The sequence below is a fragment of the Balaenoptera acutorostrata genome, chromosome 10, assembly GCF_949987535.1.
Source record: "Balaenoptera acutorostrata chromosome 10, mBalAcu1.1, whole genome shotgun sequence".
NCBI classification, from domain to species: Eukaryota; Metazoa; Chordata; class Mammalia; order Artiodactyla; family Balaenopteridae; genus Balaenoptera; species Balaenoptera acutorostrata.
The window spans coordinates 64,345,812-64,363,775 of NC_080073.1; the positions used below are offsets into that span (position 1 = coordinate 64,345,812).

The 17,964-nt window shown below is 34.7% G+C and overlaps 1 protein-coding gene across 1 annotated transcript in view; it reads right to left on the minus strand.

Annotated features, from left to right (window-relative positions):
• Positions 1-2,696: 2,696 nt before the first annotated feature.
• HCRTR2 (hypocretin receptor 2) overlaps positions 2,697-17,964 on the minus strand; it is a 113,111-nt gene continuing 97,843 nt past the window's right edge. Inside the window, exons 5-8 of the mRNA XM_028167648.2 lie at positions 11,227-11,447; positions 8,114-8,235; positions 5,048-5,276; positions 2,697-2,739 (exon numbers count right to left, since the gene is read on the minus strand). Of these exons, the coding sequence (XP_028023449.2) occupies positions 2,697-2,739; positions 5,048-5,276; positions 8,114-8,235; positions 11,227-11,447 (615 nt within the window). The remainder of the gene's footprint in view (positions 2,740-5,047; positions 5,277-8,113; positions 8,236-11,226; positions 11,448-17,964) is intronic.

A 17,964-nucleotide genomic window follows, 5' to 3' on the forward strand; every position in this document is an offset into this window, starting at 1 on the left:
GGCCAAGCACCTGGTCTGTGAAATGGATCACTCAAAGCAAAAACCCTCGCTGCTAAAACATCTGGTCTTTCCTGGGATTTCACCCTGAAAGTTTCACTTTATGTTTTGAAACCAGCCCACATTCAAATCTTATTTCCCTGGAAGGTGCCAAGCATTGACCTTCCCCAGTTTCTATGGCTCCATTTTGATCAAAGTTAGAAACAACAGTGCTGAATAAAAATGGATTTTTAAATTAAAATCCTTAGCCATTGATTCCACAATTTATCAGAATCATTTAGGTGAATGGAAAGCAGAAAGTATACGTTTTAAAATTTATCAATGAACTTAAAATAGTCTTAAAAGTTTAGATACAATGACCAAGAAAAAAATTGCTTATTTATGTAAATGCCATACTTACTATTCTAATAACAAATTGAAAACCACAAGGTCATCATTTCCTCTAAGTGAAAACAAGACTAAGTAAATCTCTTAACTCAGATAAAACTCCTATATTTAATGCTCTATGTAGGCAGTTTTACATAATTTTTATGAAATATTTATTAATTCTAACCATCTTTATTATAGTACCTGCTCTTAAAAACAACATTAAAAACCTTTTATATCATGATTTTCCCTGGTTATATAAACTTATTGGGAAAAATATTTTGGTCATTAAGTACTGCACCAGAGGGCTTAATTCAATCCTTAACTGCAAAGATTTGACACTAGTTATGAGTGAATATCCAACTTATCTAATGAACAACAGCAAGATTTTTCATACAATAGAGAGGGCAGTGTGAATGTGATTATAGAATTCTCGATATGGTTTTTACTTTAAAACTACCCAAACAGCATCCTTCCGGGTAGTTGGTGTGCAATCGTGTTGGATTGGATAAGAAATTTCTTCTTGAAGACATAGTAAATCAGGCATAAAGAACTTTAAATGTATAAAATAACTGTTAAACAAGTGACATGATGTTACACATGTGGCATACAACAATTATAGAAATACATTTCATGAAAAACTTAAAAGGCGTTCTAACTCCAAAACCTACAAAGAAATTTTGAGATCATAGAAATACGTGGCAAGAGGGCGGGAGTAATTTTCTCCCCCTTTAATTGCAATAGGTCTCTAGAAAATAATCCCCTTTGAACTTGGGGAGATAACAGTGTTTTTCATGCCTTTGCACTTCACTTTCTATGTACATAAGATAATAGAATAGACTTAAATTAACAATATTTTCTGTTTACATATATTGCCTCTAAAAAAAAATCTATAATTTTGCTTCATGCCATTTGAAAGCTAATTGCACATAACCTAATAGAATTTACTCTTTTTTGACTTATAACTTGTAGGAAGTAGAAAAATCTTCTATTGTAAAATTAATTGGAATTGAAAAGTTTTCTAAATTATAATGACTGCCCAGATTGTTTTTGAAATACATTTGATTATTATTATTTATATCAAATGTAAAACATCTATTATTAACTAGCATTAAAATAGTAATAGCCCTCTTCACAATTTGTGTCCAAAAGTATCTATGAGGTTTGTCATTCTGATATTGTCATTCAGGTTTATGTATATTCAGATTACATTTTATAAGCATATTTTCCTTTATCTTCATTAAAACAATGTACACTGGGAGTGAAGCTCAATATCATTGTACCTGACACTTTTGCAATTAACTTATCAATGATTTATAACAGTTATTTAATACCTAAGAAATGTTCCAAGCCTTGGAGAATTTAGAAGCCATTTTCCTCAGAAACTGAGAATCACCTTTTTGCCAAGAATGAATGAATTCGAATATCAACATTATCATAGGTTTGTAGAAATTCAGAAATAATGAAGTTCAAATGGCTTCTATATTAGGTAAAATTATTATCACATTCTTATTGATAACAAAATTTCAGTAAAATTAATGTCGTTTTACATTCAATCTGTGAAATATAGCAAAACAAGAGAGATCCGTATTCTATGTGTAGCATCAAACAGTCACAACACACTGCTTTCAGAAGTCTTCTAATTTGTGTTATTAGCACGTAAGGAGGTACGTAGTTGACCCTTTGTTCCATAAGACTGGCAGGTTTTGGGAACACCTGTTTCTTTCCCATTTGCCCTATGATGGTCAGTACCAAATCCAGACCTCTTAGGAGGATTCCTGTATCCACAAGTTGACAGCAGTGTGCCTGGGCTGCTATTCCATTCCCACAGTTTCTTGTAAGGACTGGTGTGTGTTTGCTTTTTCCTTCCGAGCAATGCTCATTCTTGGCAACTGTCTGCTTCTACAAACTTAGGCTTTTGTAAGGGTAAATAAAACTGGAGATTTGAAGGTTTTAGTTAGAAACTCAGGGACTTCCCTGGTGGTCCAGTGGTTAAGACATTGCCTTCCAATGCAGGGGGTGTGGGTTCGACCCCAGGTCGGGGAGCTAAGATCCCACATGCCTCGGGGTCAAAAAACCAAAACATAAAACGGAAGCAATATTGTAGTAAACTCAATAAAGACTTTAAAAAAATGGTCCACATCAAAAAAAATCTTAAAAAAAAAAAAAGAAAGAAACTCAAATCATCCAAGTAGCCATAAAGCACACCGGGGCTTTAAAACCTGTCTTCTTCCAAACTGCACTTGTAACACAGGGGCACTATTTCATAAGGCATTACCTCTTTGAGTGAGATAATGCTGAGTGACTTTCAGCCTCTTCTTTCTGACCTCCAATCAGGTTGACAGTAGTGATGACGGTGGTCCCTGTTGTAGATACCTGGGCAGTAAAATACTTTATTTCACATGGGCTAGTATGCCAGTGCCAGGTGGTAGTCTCTGGAGCAGTGTTTCTCAAATTTTAAGGCCCTTCAGAATCACCTGTAGGGCTTGTGAACATACAGATTCCTGGGTACCACCCCCAAAGTTTCTGATTTGGCAAATCTGGGATAGGGTGAAGATCTGCCTGTCTAATAAGTTCTCAGGTGATGCTGAAGCTGATGATTCAGGAATCACACTTTGAAAATCATTGATTTAGTGCAAAGGAATTCTGACTTCTTAGTCTGTTCTTCACAAAATCACACAACTACTGCCTCTCTGAGCCTCTCCCTCTGTCTCTCCAGCTCTGGCTCTCACTTTCTTGCTCTCTCTCTCTCAATCTCTCTTCTTAAATGACAAATGACTAGATATATTAGGATCTAAAACATTTAGCTCTTACTCTGATCTCAGAATTTCTGATTCGGCAAATCTACTTAGCTATTAAGGCATATGATCAATATTATTTGACATTATCCTCCCAACAAAAGTGCTAACGTCCATAGCAATGTGAAAATCACAACTCTTCTTTCATGCAGCGTAAATAAGAAAAAAAGCTCTCAGATGTACAAAGGGGAGAAAGCAGAGAGTTACAATACTTTGCTTTCATTGGGATTGTTCTGATAATTAACAATATAATTTCAATAAACCTCATATTTGAGGGTAGTTTTTGCTTTGAGTAGTAAAAAGCACAAAGTAATCCCCAGTTCGAAGACAGAAAAACCATTTGTGGATAATTTGGTTATATTCTTTCCGAAAGTGATGAGTTGGAAAAAAAAAAAGTAAGAAAAGAGCAAGATAATTTTTATGTTCTATGAAAACCTTTCTTAAATATTCTCCATATCTTTTATTTCAATAAAATAAGAATGCCTGCTACTATACTATAAGAAGAAGAGCAACGTTCCATGAACATCTCTTTTACTTTTAAAGTGACTATTTGAATCAGGATAATTTTGCAGAGAAGCAAATTGAAAATATTCGGTTCTTTGAACCCCAGATCTTCCATTTGTACGAAACGTACTGCACTCCTGTTCATTTGTGGGTGAGTAAGAGCAAACCCCTCCATTCTCCTAGTCACCTAGCTCTCAGCCACAGGCCCAGGTAGAATTCACTAACATCAATGGAGTCACTGTAATTAAATAGAAACAAAAAAGTGCAACCTTCCTGTCCGTGTCATGGTGAGGACCACCATCATTGGTTGCTTCCTGCTCTGAGTCTGAATCATCTCCCAGAATGCTTTGCTGCTCTGCAGCCTCTACCAACAGGTCCCCCTCTGTGAACTGGAGCTCTCTTGAAGGCACATTCACACCCTAGCACCTAGCACGGTGGGTGCTTTCTGGGAGGTGTTTGATAGATGTTTACAAAACGTAAATAAATGCAAATATTTACCATCAAATCTCCATGGCATTACCCTGTCCAATATGGGACCCAGATGTGATTTGATACTCTACTACCCTTTTTCTTTGTAAATTGAATTCTTAATTTCATCTACCAAGGCCAGTTACCTCATTTTTATTGGTTAGAAGAATACAATAATGGGATATCTTAGTCTTAAATGTTGAAATCTTTCCTTAGAGATGGAAATTGTGTGTTTATAGTTACTCCACAGTTTTTACATGAATACAGTCTTATTGGTCATATGTTGAAATGATAAATGCTAGCAATGGTAAGGTTACAAACCTAAGAAAACTGTGTAAATGAGTTATAAAATTAATGGAAAATAAAGTTGAATAGTATACATGTTTATATAGTTCTGAAAGATAGCTTTTGAGTTATCTAATATAATATGTTATTTTGTATATAAATATACTCTCAAATGTCACACCATAATGACACTCTTTAGTGATTTTTTTAAAACTATAAAGTCAGCTAACATATCTCTTGTTAATCCAGAGTTAGTAATTGCTACTTCTTTTAGTAGCCAAAAGAAAACCAAAGGATAAGTTTGGGTAACTTTTAGCCACCAATTTGAAGGTAAGATTAAAATAACAATTAGAATTGGAAATGCTCATACATTTACTTGACACAAATCCTAATACATGAAGCTAAAAGTGAAACAGCCTGAAAATAAGTTCAGTGGAAGTTTCAACTTCTAACATATCTCAATCAAAAGTTGAGAAATGATTTTAAACTGACTTTATTTCCAAAGAGCAAGAGATGATTTTCTTTTCTAAAAAAAATGGGTCCACAAAGTAATAAAATTTCTGTGTACAGAGATTTAAAAAAAGAAGAGTGGTACTCAGGCATCCCTGTCCTAGGCATCAATCTTCTACCAGTTTTGGAGTGTCCCCGCACCGTTGGCCGCTGCTGGGAGTGTGCTAATGCTCGTGAGCACGACCTGCTCGGACAGTTTTGATATGTTATCAATGTTGCTGATCTGGGTGGTCAGGGACTTTCGGCTCTCAGTGCTTGTCCGTCCCCGGGCCAGCGGATCCTCCTGGCGGTGATGAACTCCAAGGCAACAGCAAGAAAATGCAGCTTTAAATTCCTCTCGAAATTTTCCTGTCAAACCAGTGAGAATGAAAGGAAAAAGAATTCAATATGTTTTAACCAATCATGAATAAAATACAACTGACTGGATCCTATTTTGGAAAAGGAAATTGGTTATTGGAAGCTTGGTACACCGTTTTTTAATAGTTAATTAATTATTTAACTGAAGTATAGTTGATTTACAATATCATGTTAGTTTCAGGTGTACAGCACAGTGAATGCTATATATATATACACTCACACACATATATATACATATATGCATGCATACGTATATGTATATTCTTTTTTATATTCTTTTCCCTTATAGGTTATTACAAAATACTGAGTATAGTCCCCTGTGATATGCAGTAGGACTTTGTTCTTTATTTATCTTATATATAGTAGCAGTAGTGTATAGGTTAATCCCAACTCCTAATTTATCTTCCCTCCGCCCCTTTCCCCATTGGTAACCATAAGTTTGTTTTCTATGTCTGTCGGTCTCTTTCTGTTTTGTAAATAGGCTCATTTGTATCACTTTTTTTAGATTCCACATATACGTGATATCATATGATATTTGTCTTTCTTTGTCTGACTCACTTTACTTAGTATGATAATCTTTAGGTCCATCCATCTTGCTGCAAATATATACAATGGAATATTACTCAGCCATAAAAAAGAATGAAATAATGCTTGGTACACTCTTGAAAGACTGACACATTTCCATAAAATAGTGAGGCTGCTTTTTATGCCCAATGTTTGGAGTTTGTTTCATGCCTTTAGAAGCAAACCTCCTATACTTGTGAATGTGGGTTATTTTTAACTAGATAACTATAATAAAGCTGAGTATCAGCAGAAAGGTACCCAGAGATATTTAACGATTTAAAAAATGATGAAACCTAAGTTATACATGGCCAAAAGTACACAGAAATTATCCCTGCATTGTACTCTGAAGAAACTGTTCTATTGACACAATCAGTTCAACAAAATATCTAGAAAATTTCGAACGTTTCATAATCTGCATAAGGCAGAACAAACTGAAAGAAAAATAAACAACTTTAGAAGTTTTTCCTTATCTTTAAATTATTGATATGACGTTGGAGATGGATAAGGATTAAACACTGACCTTTTAAGCCTCTAAGGGTAAATGGCAGTGTTGGAAATCACCAGTTCTTTTCTCTGAGCTTTGATTACCTACCTGGGTTGTTGAGTGATTAAAATTGGTGCCCATTGATTATCAGCTGCCTTCTTGCCTCATCTTAACCCCCATCATGGCACTTTGACTTGGTTCTGTGACTTCTACTTCAGATAATTCTCCCTACGACCCTCTAATAGATTTTCCCTGTTTAGTGCAAGCTCAGGGCCTTAGTCATCCCTAAGCCCAGGGCAACTGTCTCCCCACTGCTTTTTAAGCCACAGTTCCTCACGCCCTTCTCCCTTCAAACAGCACTGGGGCGGTGGTATCTGCTTATCCCAGTCTGAATGTAGTCTTTATTTTGGAGACTGGGGTTGAATGTGTCAGGGGAAGGCATGAAAAGGGGCAACTGAATACAAACCACCTCTCACATATACATCACCTGATTCACCAAAAGGTGAAGCAAAGCAGGTATATAGAGGGTACATGCCATGACTGAAAAAAAAAAAGTTATTAAAAAAAAAAAGCCTAATTGACTGGTTGTCTTTTTTAATAACCTATATAACCTGGAAGACCAAAGATGAAGTTAGAAAATGCACACCCTTTATTCAGCATGCAATAAAATGAATTGTTTATTCTTTCATATAAAATCATCATATATTTGGAGATGGAAATAAAAAAGAAATAGCCGGGCTTCCCTGGTGGCATAGTGGTTAAGAATCCGCCTGCCAATGCAGGGGACATGGGTTCGAGCCCTGGTCTGGGAAGATCACACATGCCGCAGAGCAACTAAGCCCATGCGCCACAACAACTGAGCCTGTGCTCTAGAGCCCACGTGCCACAACTACTGAAGCCCGCACACCTAGAGCCCGTGCTCCACAAGAGAAGCCACCTTAATGAGAAGCCTGCGAACCACAACGAAGAGTAGCCCCCGCTCGCCTCAACTAAAAGAAAGCGCGCATGTAGCAATGAAGACCCAACACAGCCAAAAATAAATAATAAATTAATTTAAAAAAAAAAAGAAATAGCCAACCAGTTGGAAAGAAGACAATGTAAAAATATAGCTAATTAAAACACAATTCTAAAACTTAATTAGGCAAAATGTTGGTAGATAAAACAATATTTAGTTAAATGATTTTTATAATTATATTGATTCATAAACAGATGGGTGAAATCAATTGCAGAGGTGTGTATGTGTGGTTTGTTTAGCTTATGTGTTATTTAGGAGGAATATACTTTTTTTTATGGTCATGAGAAATCTTGAGATGAACCCAAGAGATGTTACCCACAAGAGAATTGTAAATACATAGAAATACCTAAAAGTGGAAAGGTTCCAATTCCATTTCAATTAGGCTACAAATGTTGGCAAAGGAAATGATACAAGCAAGGCTGTTTTATTTTCAGATAAAATGATTTTACATCTTTATAAATCGTAAGTTTAATGTATGACAAGCAAGATTCTCTTATTCAGTTCTCACAGTTCTCACCTTCGTCCTATTTCAAATTTTCTTCTAAATTTTATGGAAAAAATTACTTAGATAATTTTTTCTGATGCGTTAGGTAACACATGTTCCCTCTAATAAGGGAAAAAAACTCAAGACCAGTCAGATCAGGGAAAAATATTCTCATTGTATCACAACTAATATCTTCATATTGTTCAAGAGTGTTCAAACCTTCTGGTCATCGATCCTTCACCCTGGGCTGTGGTTTGTACAGAAGAAAGTTGAAAACTCACCACTGAGAAAATTATAAATAATTGGGTTCGCAGCACTATTGGCGTATACAAGCCAGTGTGAAAATGTAAACCAGGCATATACAGTCTCTCTGTCTTCCGTGTGGGTAAACATCCCAAATACTCTGTAGGAAAAGAAACAGTAACATGAAATGTAGTGCGACTCTGGAAAGTACCTTTTAAATAATTAAATTCAAGGGTGAACACAGCCCTTGGTGGCAGTTCCCTGACTCCAGTGCTGCCCTGCAGGACAGACCACTTGCAGGTTTAGGGCACACAGTGGGGCTAGAATAACTTCAGTACCTGAAGGGCACCTCCAAGGCACAATTAGTAAATCAAAAGCCAAATCAAGTCAGAGAAGAAGGGGCTTTCTCTCCTGTAAACAACAACAATAAGAATACAAAGGTTGAATATATATCTATCTCCCTTCTTCCATTTTGTTTCTAAACACAATGGAGCAGCTTTTGTTACTATTTCATTTTGCGTGCATTTTATTTATTTATTTATTTAACAGTGGAGTATAGTTGATTAACAATGTTGTGTTAGTTTCAGGTGTACAACAAAGTAATTCAGTTATACATATACTGAATACTATGTTTTTTCAAGTTCTTTTCCCATTTAGGTTATTACAGAATATTGAGCAGAGTTCCCTGTGCTATACAGTAGGCCCTTGTTGCTTATCTACTTTAAGCATAGCAGTGTGTACAAAAGCACTCCTAAATTGCAGTCTGTAAGCACTACTTCCTACTTTCATTTGTGCATTGATCAATGTTACATTTCTTCAACGCCAATCTTCCAGCCTTGCTGAAATTTGGCTTCTTTGATTTCTTTATACGCAGAGAAGAACTAGTTTTCAATAGGCAAAATTCTGGTAATTTCTTAAAGTTCATGAGTTTTAATTTTTTTTTATTATTTTAAACTCTGAAAAATATGTTATTATTATCTCCTTAAAGGTCATTTTTAAGATTTGTTCTGTACTTCAAAATACCCATTTATCAAATTCTATTCACTAGACAACAGGAGGCAACTTGCAACTACCCGATACATGTATAGGCTGAAGATTATAATGCATTTCCTGCCAGAGGGTCCATCACTGATTGTGGAGTTTGTGCCCGTGATAGAAATACGTTGCCAGAATAAAGTGGTGTTCTATGGAGTACTACAGTTTTACAAAAATATAATATATAGTAAGACAACATGGATAAATAAATTAATATGTTATGATCCTCTACCACAATGTATCTTTGAAATCCTAGACAAACCAGACTTGCTTTAAAGAAGTTGGTTTTGACTAGTCAGGCAAAACACTAAGTTTCAAAGAAAATAATTTTGGACTTTATTTGTAAGAGAAAGAAAACACGAGCATAAAATGCAAGGACAAACAGAGATAAGTATTTGAAGAAAATATGTGTGATAAAGAGAAAAACAATTTTCAAGGTTATTTTGAAATTTTTATTTTGTGACAAAGAGCAGAAATCTCAAAAAATGGAAACTATTTTAAATTTAACATGGACTTTCTCCTTAGAAAGCCATTTATTTTCCTTGGAAAAGGAGGTCTGTAAGTCAGAAGAATAGAGAAATATTATGGAGAAGTAGGTATTTGGAACCAGCTAAAGGGAAGGTAAAAGCGCTGAGATGCAGGAAATCCAAATGAGTCATCCAGAGAGCAGTAAATCCAATTTTCATTGAGTTTAGATTGACTAAAATAAAAGTACAAAAAAAAAAAAAAAAAAGAGAGAGAACCTATCCAGTATCCTGGCATGTTTACAAGGTTCTTAAGAGCAAAAATCATCATCTAGCATCAGACTAGAATACATTTGTATGGGATTTCTGTGGGCAAGAAAAATAAGAAGGGAATTATGAAAAAATACGGAGGGCAAAGTTGCTTTCATTTTCCTGTGAGCCAGTATACATCTGAAGGACCCAAGCTGCCACAAATCTTATACCTTTAAGGCTGTGTCTATACTAAACAACATTTCTGAACAGAAGTTCATTTTCTCTTTCTTTTCCATTGAAAAAGTCATTAAGAATAGATATATGTATAACTGAATCACTTTGTTATACAGCAGAAATGAAGCCAACATTGTAAATCAACATTACTTCAAGAAAAATTTATTTTAAAAAAGTAAAAAAGAAAGAAAGAAAGAAAGAAAAAGCCATTAAACAATCAAAAACAAGGCCCAAAAGAGAATGACAAATCTTTGCAGCTGGTTATACCACCTTTAGACTGTGTGATTCCAGCCAAAGCTGCCTCTCTTCAGAGTCCCCAGCCGTTAGGAATGGGATATTGACTCTGGATCCAGGAAAAATGAGAGAAGCAATCTTAGTTTTAGTTCAAAGTCTCTGATAAACAGAATTAGTATTACCTTGGGACCAGTCTCTGTGCAACTATTACGATAATTCCCGATAAAGATGGTTGGCCAGAAGGTTCCTGGGTACCACTGCCCCTGCATTGGTTGATCATGTTGGTTGTTTTAATAGTGTCTCTGCAGCATTACAAATAACATACCTTCTCTCATTGAAAACTTTTGTACTGATTTTTATTAATATTCACGCTAAACTTGATTCAATGACATCAGGAAATGAATTTTCTTTCTTTCTGTTTAAACATTCAAAACACAGTATGTGCTGTGATTCCATTTGTTTGTGTGTGTGCTCACAAATGCACTTTTTAAGTATAATTAGAAAGCTAAGAAAATTCTTATCTCTTTTTATCCTTTAGATAAAGTTCTGTCACCGTTTCCTATGTCTTTGAGAACAAAGTTTGGAAAACCCATTTGTTCTGATCAAAAAAGAGCTCCGAGCTGTAAATGAGTTTTTTGCATTAGAACTTCTTCTGCATCTAAGGCTTAGCAATTAGCTTGAAGAGGTCAGGGGAACATCTGTTTTATGTCTGCCATTCAATAGAGAATTTGCATGGATAAGAGCATTTAAAATCCCAGCGCTCTAAAAAACTGTGCTCCCTACCTGCTGGTAACAACAACACATTGAGTTATCTGGCCTGACAAGCTATCTAGGCAGACGGTTTCCACTTTTCTCTGGCTTAAAAAAGTCCTTAATTAAGAAACAAGAAAAATGGCAGATCTCTTCATTTTCAAATAATAAGTGAACTTTACCTCTTCAGCACATTGAGGATGCTAATTGGTAGATAGCAAATTGCAAACACCAAAAGCACAACCATCAGCATCCGGGCTGTTTTCCGTCTGGCTCGGATCTGCTTTATTTCAGCGGCCACAGCGCTAATCCTGGATTTGGTCTGCTGTCCTGGCCCCCGAGGCTGTGAAAGAGGCTGCAGGGACTTCCATTTTCTCTGAACTACAGATGATGTTCCAGGAATCTGAAAGGAGCGGATACCCTTTATTGTTATCTGATTTAGGAAAGTTCCACTTTGGAGGAGTAATTGGAAGACACAGTAAGGAGAGTATCCCAGACACCCGTGGTCTAGGAGGTTTGCGAGCCTCTTTCCCCAGAACGTTTGCTGAGTGGAGTGTATCCTTGAGTAATACAGCCGAGTGCCAAATAGGAGTCTGGGTGGAAAAAAAAAAGTTGCAACATCACCATTTTGTCGAGGTCTAAAGAGAGCTGCAAATGGAAACGATATCTCTTTATAAAAAGAGTTGTCCACTCAAAGGAATAATATTCAACACTAAAAAGAAATGAGCTATCAAGCCATGAAAAAATAGAGAGGAAACTTAAATGCATATTACCAAGTGAAAGACGCCAAATTGAGAAGGCTACCTATTATAAAATTCCAACTATATGCTATCCTGGAAAAGATAAAACAATGGAGACAGAAGAATGATCAGTGGTTGCCAGGGGTAGTGGGGGGGAGGGATGAACAGGCATAGCACAGAGGATTTTTAGGGCAGGGAAGATACTACTCTGCATGATACCATAATGATGGATACCTGTCATTACACATTATACAATGTATTTGAATACACCATCCAAACCCATAGAAGGTACAACATCAAGAGTGAACCATAAAGTAAACTGTGAACTTCCAGTGACTATGATGAATCCATGTAGGTTCATCAGTTTTAACAAATGTATCAGTCTGGTAGGGGATGTTGATAATGGGGAGGCTGTTCATGAATGGAGGTTGGGGAGAGATGGGGAATCTCTGTACCTTCCACTTCATTTTTCTGTGAACTTATAACTACTCTAAAAAAATATATGAAACCAAAAAAACCTTCTTAAGTTAAAAGGGAGAGAACTGAAAACTGGGGAAGAAGAGCTCTTGCTAGGAATTCTGATTCAGCTCAGATACCTAGAGTTGAAACAGAAGGAAAACCTAACAGGTAATTGCAAAAGTAACCTGCATAGTTTTTCATGCATCAATACTGCCACCTGCTGCCAGATGGAGAGATAGGACTTAACTACCTATTGCTTTTTATTACGTTTTCTGCTTCTCAGGTTTGGTTAAGGCAAACCTTTGAATAAAAGGAATAAAAATAAAATAAATATTCTCTGTTGCTTGTCATTTGTTGTTATAAAATTGCTTGAAGGCAATTTTGTGGACCGACCCTTTAAAATGCACATAAAAACCTTGAATATCCCTTGTGGTCTTCCATGAACGTTTCAAATAGCTGGAATTTGTAACAACAGTTACACAACTTGTACTTTTCCACTTCTTTTCAAAGTTATTTGATAATAGCAGGGAGTCCCTCCAAGTATAATATTGTCTTAATTATAAGCTCATGAAGATTGATAGGGTTTAGTGAGCAAAACAATAAAATTCAGCATGTGTAATTTTTTGAGTAAAATGTGCCAACAAGCACACCATAAGAACATCCTAGTTCTATTAAGATTATTCAGCTGTTGCTTTTATCTCTGTGCTGCAAGCCAGAACAGACCAATGTGTCTCTCACAGTGGATGTTGGATGGATTCTGTTGCTTTATCCGTAACAAGATCCAAGTCTGTTAGATAATCTTTAATTTGAGAACAGAATTTTACTTTGATTTCCACACAGATGAATTAATGATAATTAATTAATTATGGTGCTCCTTTTGAATATAACTATTCTCTCTCAAAAAGAAGCAAATGATGTTAAGGAAAACCTGTCCTTAAATTGAAAAACACCTGATAAATAATTTCTGCTTTTATTCCAATATCATAAACAAACTTTAAAATCACCTTTGAGGTGAAAATACATCCTGGAAGAGGTATTATCACAGTTATGAATTTGAACTATCATGTAAATGATGTACGTTGAAACCTGTCTTGTCTGAAGAAGTCTTTGTGGCCAAGATAAGAAAATGTGCTGCAAACATTAAAAAGGGGATGAGAGAATATTATGAACAACCAGTAAATTTGAAAACTCAATGAACTTAAATGAAATGGATAAATACCATGAAAAAAAAGATAACCAAAACTGACAATGTCTTTACAAACCCTGTTACAAAAAACAAAACAAAATAAAAAATCTCCAGGCCCCGATAGGTTCATTGATGTAGTATTACACTGACATGTATACACTGATGTGTATAAAATTGATGATTGATTAAAAAAAAAAAAAAAAAAAAAAATAAGGATAAGCTAAAAAAAAAAAAAAAAAGCAGATTTATTCCAGCAATGCAGTAATGGTTTAACATTTAAAAACATCAATCAATGTAATTTATCATATTAACAGAAAAAGCTATGATCATGTCAATAGAGAAAGGAAAAGCATTTGAAAACTTTAACACCCTTGCATATAAACTAGTAATAGAATCTTTCTCAACCTGATAAAAGGCATCCATGAAAAGTCTTTAGGGTATCATCCTACTTAACATGAAAGATGAACACTTTCTTCTAAGATTGGTAACAAGCCAACAAAGATTTCTCTCACCACTTCTACTCAACATTGTACTGGAGATCCTAACCAGCATAAGAAGAAAAGAAAAATAAATAAAAGGCATATAGATTGCTTCTATTGAGAAGACATTATTGCTTATGAAGAAAGTCTTAAGGAATCTACAAAAATGCCACTAGAACTAAACATATGAATTTAGCAATATGCAGGACCCTAAATCAATAAACAAAATCAACTGTATTTCTATATACTAGCAATAAATGATTCTAAATTTAAATTGAAAATAACACATTTCAATAGCAAAATGGATTCTAAGAATACATTTAACAAAATGTGGACAAACTATGTGTACTTAAATTATGAAAATTGCTCAGAGCTATTAAAGAAGACCTAAATAAATGAAGAGATATACCATGTTCATGGATTATAAGATTTAATATTGTTCATATGTCAATTTCCCCAAATTGATCTATAGATTTAATGCAATAAATCCCATTCAAAATAATAGCAATCTTTTAACTTTATCGCTCCTTGACAACTTTTTTTTTTTCCACCTTGGCACTTCTCTTTTAGAATTTAGATGCACATGCTAAGTTCTTATGATCAGGATCATAACTATTTTCTTTGTCTCATTGTAGCAAGAGAATGTACATTTTTATTATTTCAATCACTTAAAATGCTTTGAGGCTTGCTTTATAGCCTATCATAAGATGTAACCTGAAGACTATTCCAAGTGCATTTGAGATGAATGTGTATTCTGCTACTTTTGAAGAGGTATCCCATAGATATATTAGGTCTAGTTGGTTGATAGTTTTCTTCAAGTCTTTTATGTCATTGTTAATGTTCTGCCTAGTTTTTCTATCCATGACTGAAAGATGAGTGTTGAAGTTTTCAATTATTATCATTGAATTTTCTGTTTCTCCACTTAATTCTTCTAGTTTTGCTTCCTGTATTGTGGGCTTCAGTTGTTAAGTGCATATAGGTTTAGAATTTTTATATCTTCTTGATGGAATGATTTATCATTTGAAATATCCCTCTTTACCCATAGTAACACATTTTATTAACATTTCTTTCATCTGATATTAGTACAGCTACTTCAGCTTTCCTTTGGTTACTGTTTGCATAGTACCTCTTTTTCATTATTTTACATTTAATCTATTTGTGTCTTTGAATATGAGATGTGTTTTTTGTAGACATCATACAGTTGAATCAGGTTTTTGTTTGTTTGTTTGTTGTTTGTTTTATCTATTCTGCCAACCTCTAGAGTGTTTCATTCATTTACATTTAATGTAACTATTGAGAAAGTGTAATTTACATGTCTCCCTTTGCTGTTTGTTTATATATGTGTGCATATACATATATATATATATATATATATATATATAGTTTCTATTTTGTTCCTCTATTCCTCAATTGCTTCTTTATTTTGTGTTAAACAGATATTTTCTAGTATAGCATTTTATTTCTGTTTTTGTTTTTTTCGCTACATTTTTTTTGAGTTTTTTTTTAGTGGTTGCCCTGAGGATTATAATTAACAACTTAATCTGTTTGGATTAATGCCAACTTGATTTCAATAGTATACAAAAACTTTGCTCCAATATAGCTTCATTCCTTCCTCCTTTCTTTGAATTACATCTTTATACATTATAAGTTGAAGATTCACAGTTTTATAATTATTGCTTTACAATGTTATCTCAAGTCAAAGAGGAGAAGAAAAGAATTTCAAACAAAAATATATTTATACTCTCTTCTATATTTACCTACATAGTTACTTTTATCTCTCTGTGTGAACTTGTGTTACTGCCATTTGATTCTGCCTCTGCAATTACAATTTGCTGTTTATTTTCTCATACTAAACTGACTTGTTATCATCTAATGTCAATTATTTTAAGTTCTTTTTGAAGAATGTTGAAGAATAAAGGGCAGTAGATGAGAATGTGATAAAAATTGGAACAAGGAAGTTCTTTCAAAGTTTTAGTCCTTGGAAAGTTGAAATTTAGTTCCAGACTCAAGTATCAGTACAGTTCATCCCCAGCTCCTCACACAGTCCCAGACACATAGTAGGTGGTCAATAAATATTTGTGGAATGAATTAATATGAGTTCATATAATGAGTAAGATTGAAGTGTTGAATTAAGAGTTAAGATTTAGTGAGTCTTAAAAAGAGGAGTTCTAGAGAAGATCCTGTAGAATTTCCAGACTGAATGAGTTTTCTGAGACACATTGTCAAATAAAGAGAATATTTAAGTCTTTGATTAGAGCAAAACATTGGATAATTCTTTTCATTGTAACCAAGCAGGACCCTATGGGGCCTTCTAGGGACAGCTTTTCCCCATATCCTGAGTTGTTTTACAGATGTGAAAAACCCCCACCAAATGGAAGAAGTTAACTACTTGATAATCATGAGCACATAGCCCCAGGCCTCCTGGAGTCTATGGTAAGGACTGATAATGTTAAGCTTTGTGACACCACCCTGTTACCTCACCACCAGCCAAACAGAGAATTGTACATGAGCTGATCACATACACTGCCGACACCCCTCCCTCACCTGGCTTTTAAAAATGCTTTGCTGAAACCCTTCAGGAAGTTCAGGGGCTTTGTAGGGCATGAGCCACCCATCTCCTTGCATGGCCTTGCCATAAACTTTCTCTGCTCCAAACTCCAAAGTTTTGGTTTGTTTCACCTCACTGTGCATGGGGCTAATGAACTTGTGCTAACATAATGAGGTTTAAAATTCTTGAGAAAGTCAGACAAGGACAGACACTTTGCTCATTAATAATCTTACACTTAGATATTTCAAAGACTGTAACAGATTCCATGCATCTCCATAATTTTAAGCAAATAAGACAGACCCTCTGTTTGATGGTTCACTTGATGTAGACTGTGACACACATAATGCCTTGGAACTCTGTTTAGAGAAATTAACAGTTGGAATTTGAGAGTTGTTCAAGCAGAATTCTACATAATCACCATTTGGGGTTAATTTACTTTATTGTGGCTGCTAAAGTGAACTCAGATGAACTTGCTGTTTTCTATTGCAATCTGTTTGTAAATGTTTTTAGTTTCACAGCCCAAGCATCTTACTGCAAATCTTCTGGATCATGTGGCTTGTACTAACCAGGACAATTCATCAAAAGAATGTGGATTATTTCTAAACCTGCAATACAATTTTGAGCTTACTTTAGAGTTTGAGAAATGGAGAACTATAAGCTTAAATAATGAAGAAGTAAACTGGTTGGGACTTGGTAGTTATCTAATTATTTAACAAACATTTTTTGAATACTTTTTTGTGCAAGGTAACATGTTAAGTGTTGGGAAGATGATGATGAACAAGACAGATTTATGTACATCCAAGAAATTTTTAAGTTATGCCATTCTGTAAATAAATGAATAAGCAAATATAAACATCTCTTATATTTAATGTACACTACCCAGCAAAAATATGGAAGTAGGAAATGCACTTAACACTGAATATTCTTAGTCAAAATATCAATCTAAATTATCATTATGCCTACATGCTCATCAAAGTTTTTTCTCCTTCAAGAATTTTTCAAATTCTAATTTTTCTATGAACTTTGTTCTGAGTAACTGAGCAATGGATTCCTCTCTTTCCTCTTCTATCTAAACTTTCCCAGCACTTTCTCTTATTCTTCCACTAAATTTTTTCTTATAAAGTATTTATCAAGCAACTGATATGTGCTATGCATGTACTAGCTGGAGGGCTACAAGATCAAGCCTAGTGTGTACTGTCTCCATCTTAGTAGATTAGAGCAGACAGACAAATAAAAAGTCATTATCATGTTACTTAAAAGTACTATGAAAGAAATCTATCTAAGAAAGTAGTCACAGACATCAATTCAACACATGCTTATTATTTTAGAAATATAAGCAGAATGAGGTGAAAGGCCAAATAACAGCATATACTATTAAGATATTTTTTTTTAATGAGCACTTTCCATGCTTGAGGCACTTGAGTTAATTCATCTAATAAGTGTGAGGTAGATGCTATGCACCCCTGCTTGGCACAGAAGTTTAAGTAATTGACAAAACTCCCGCATCT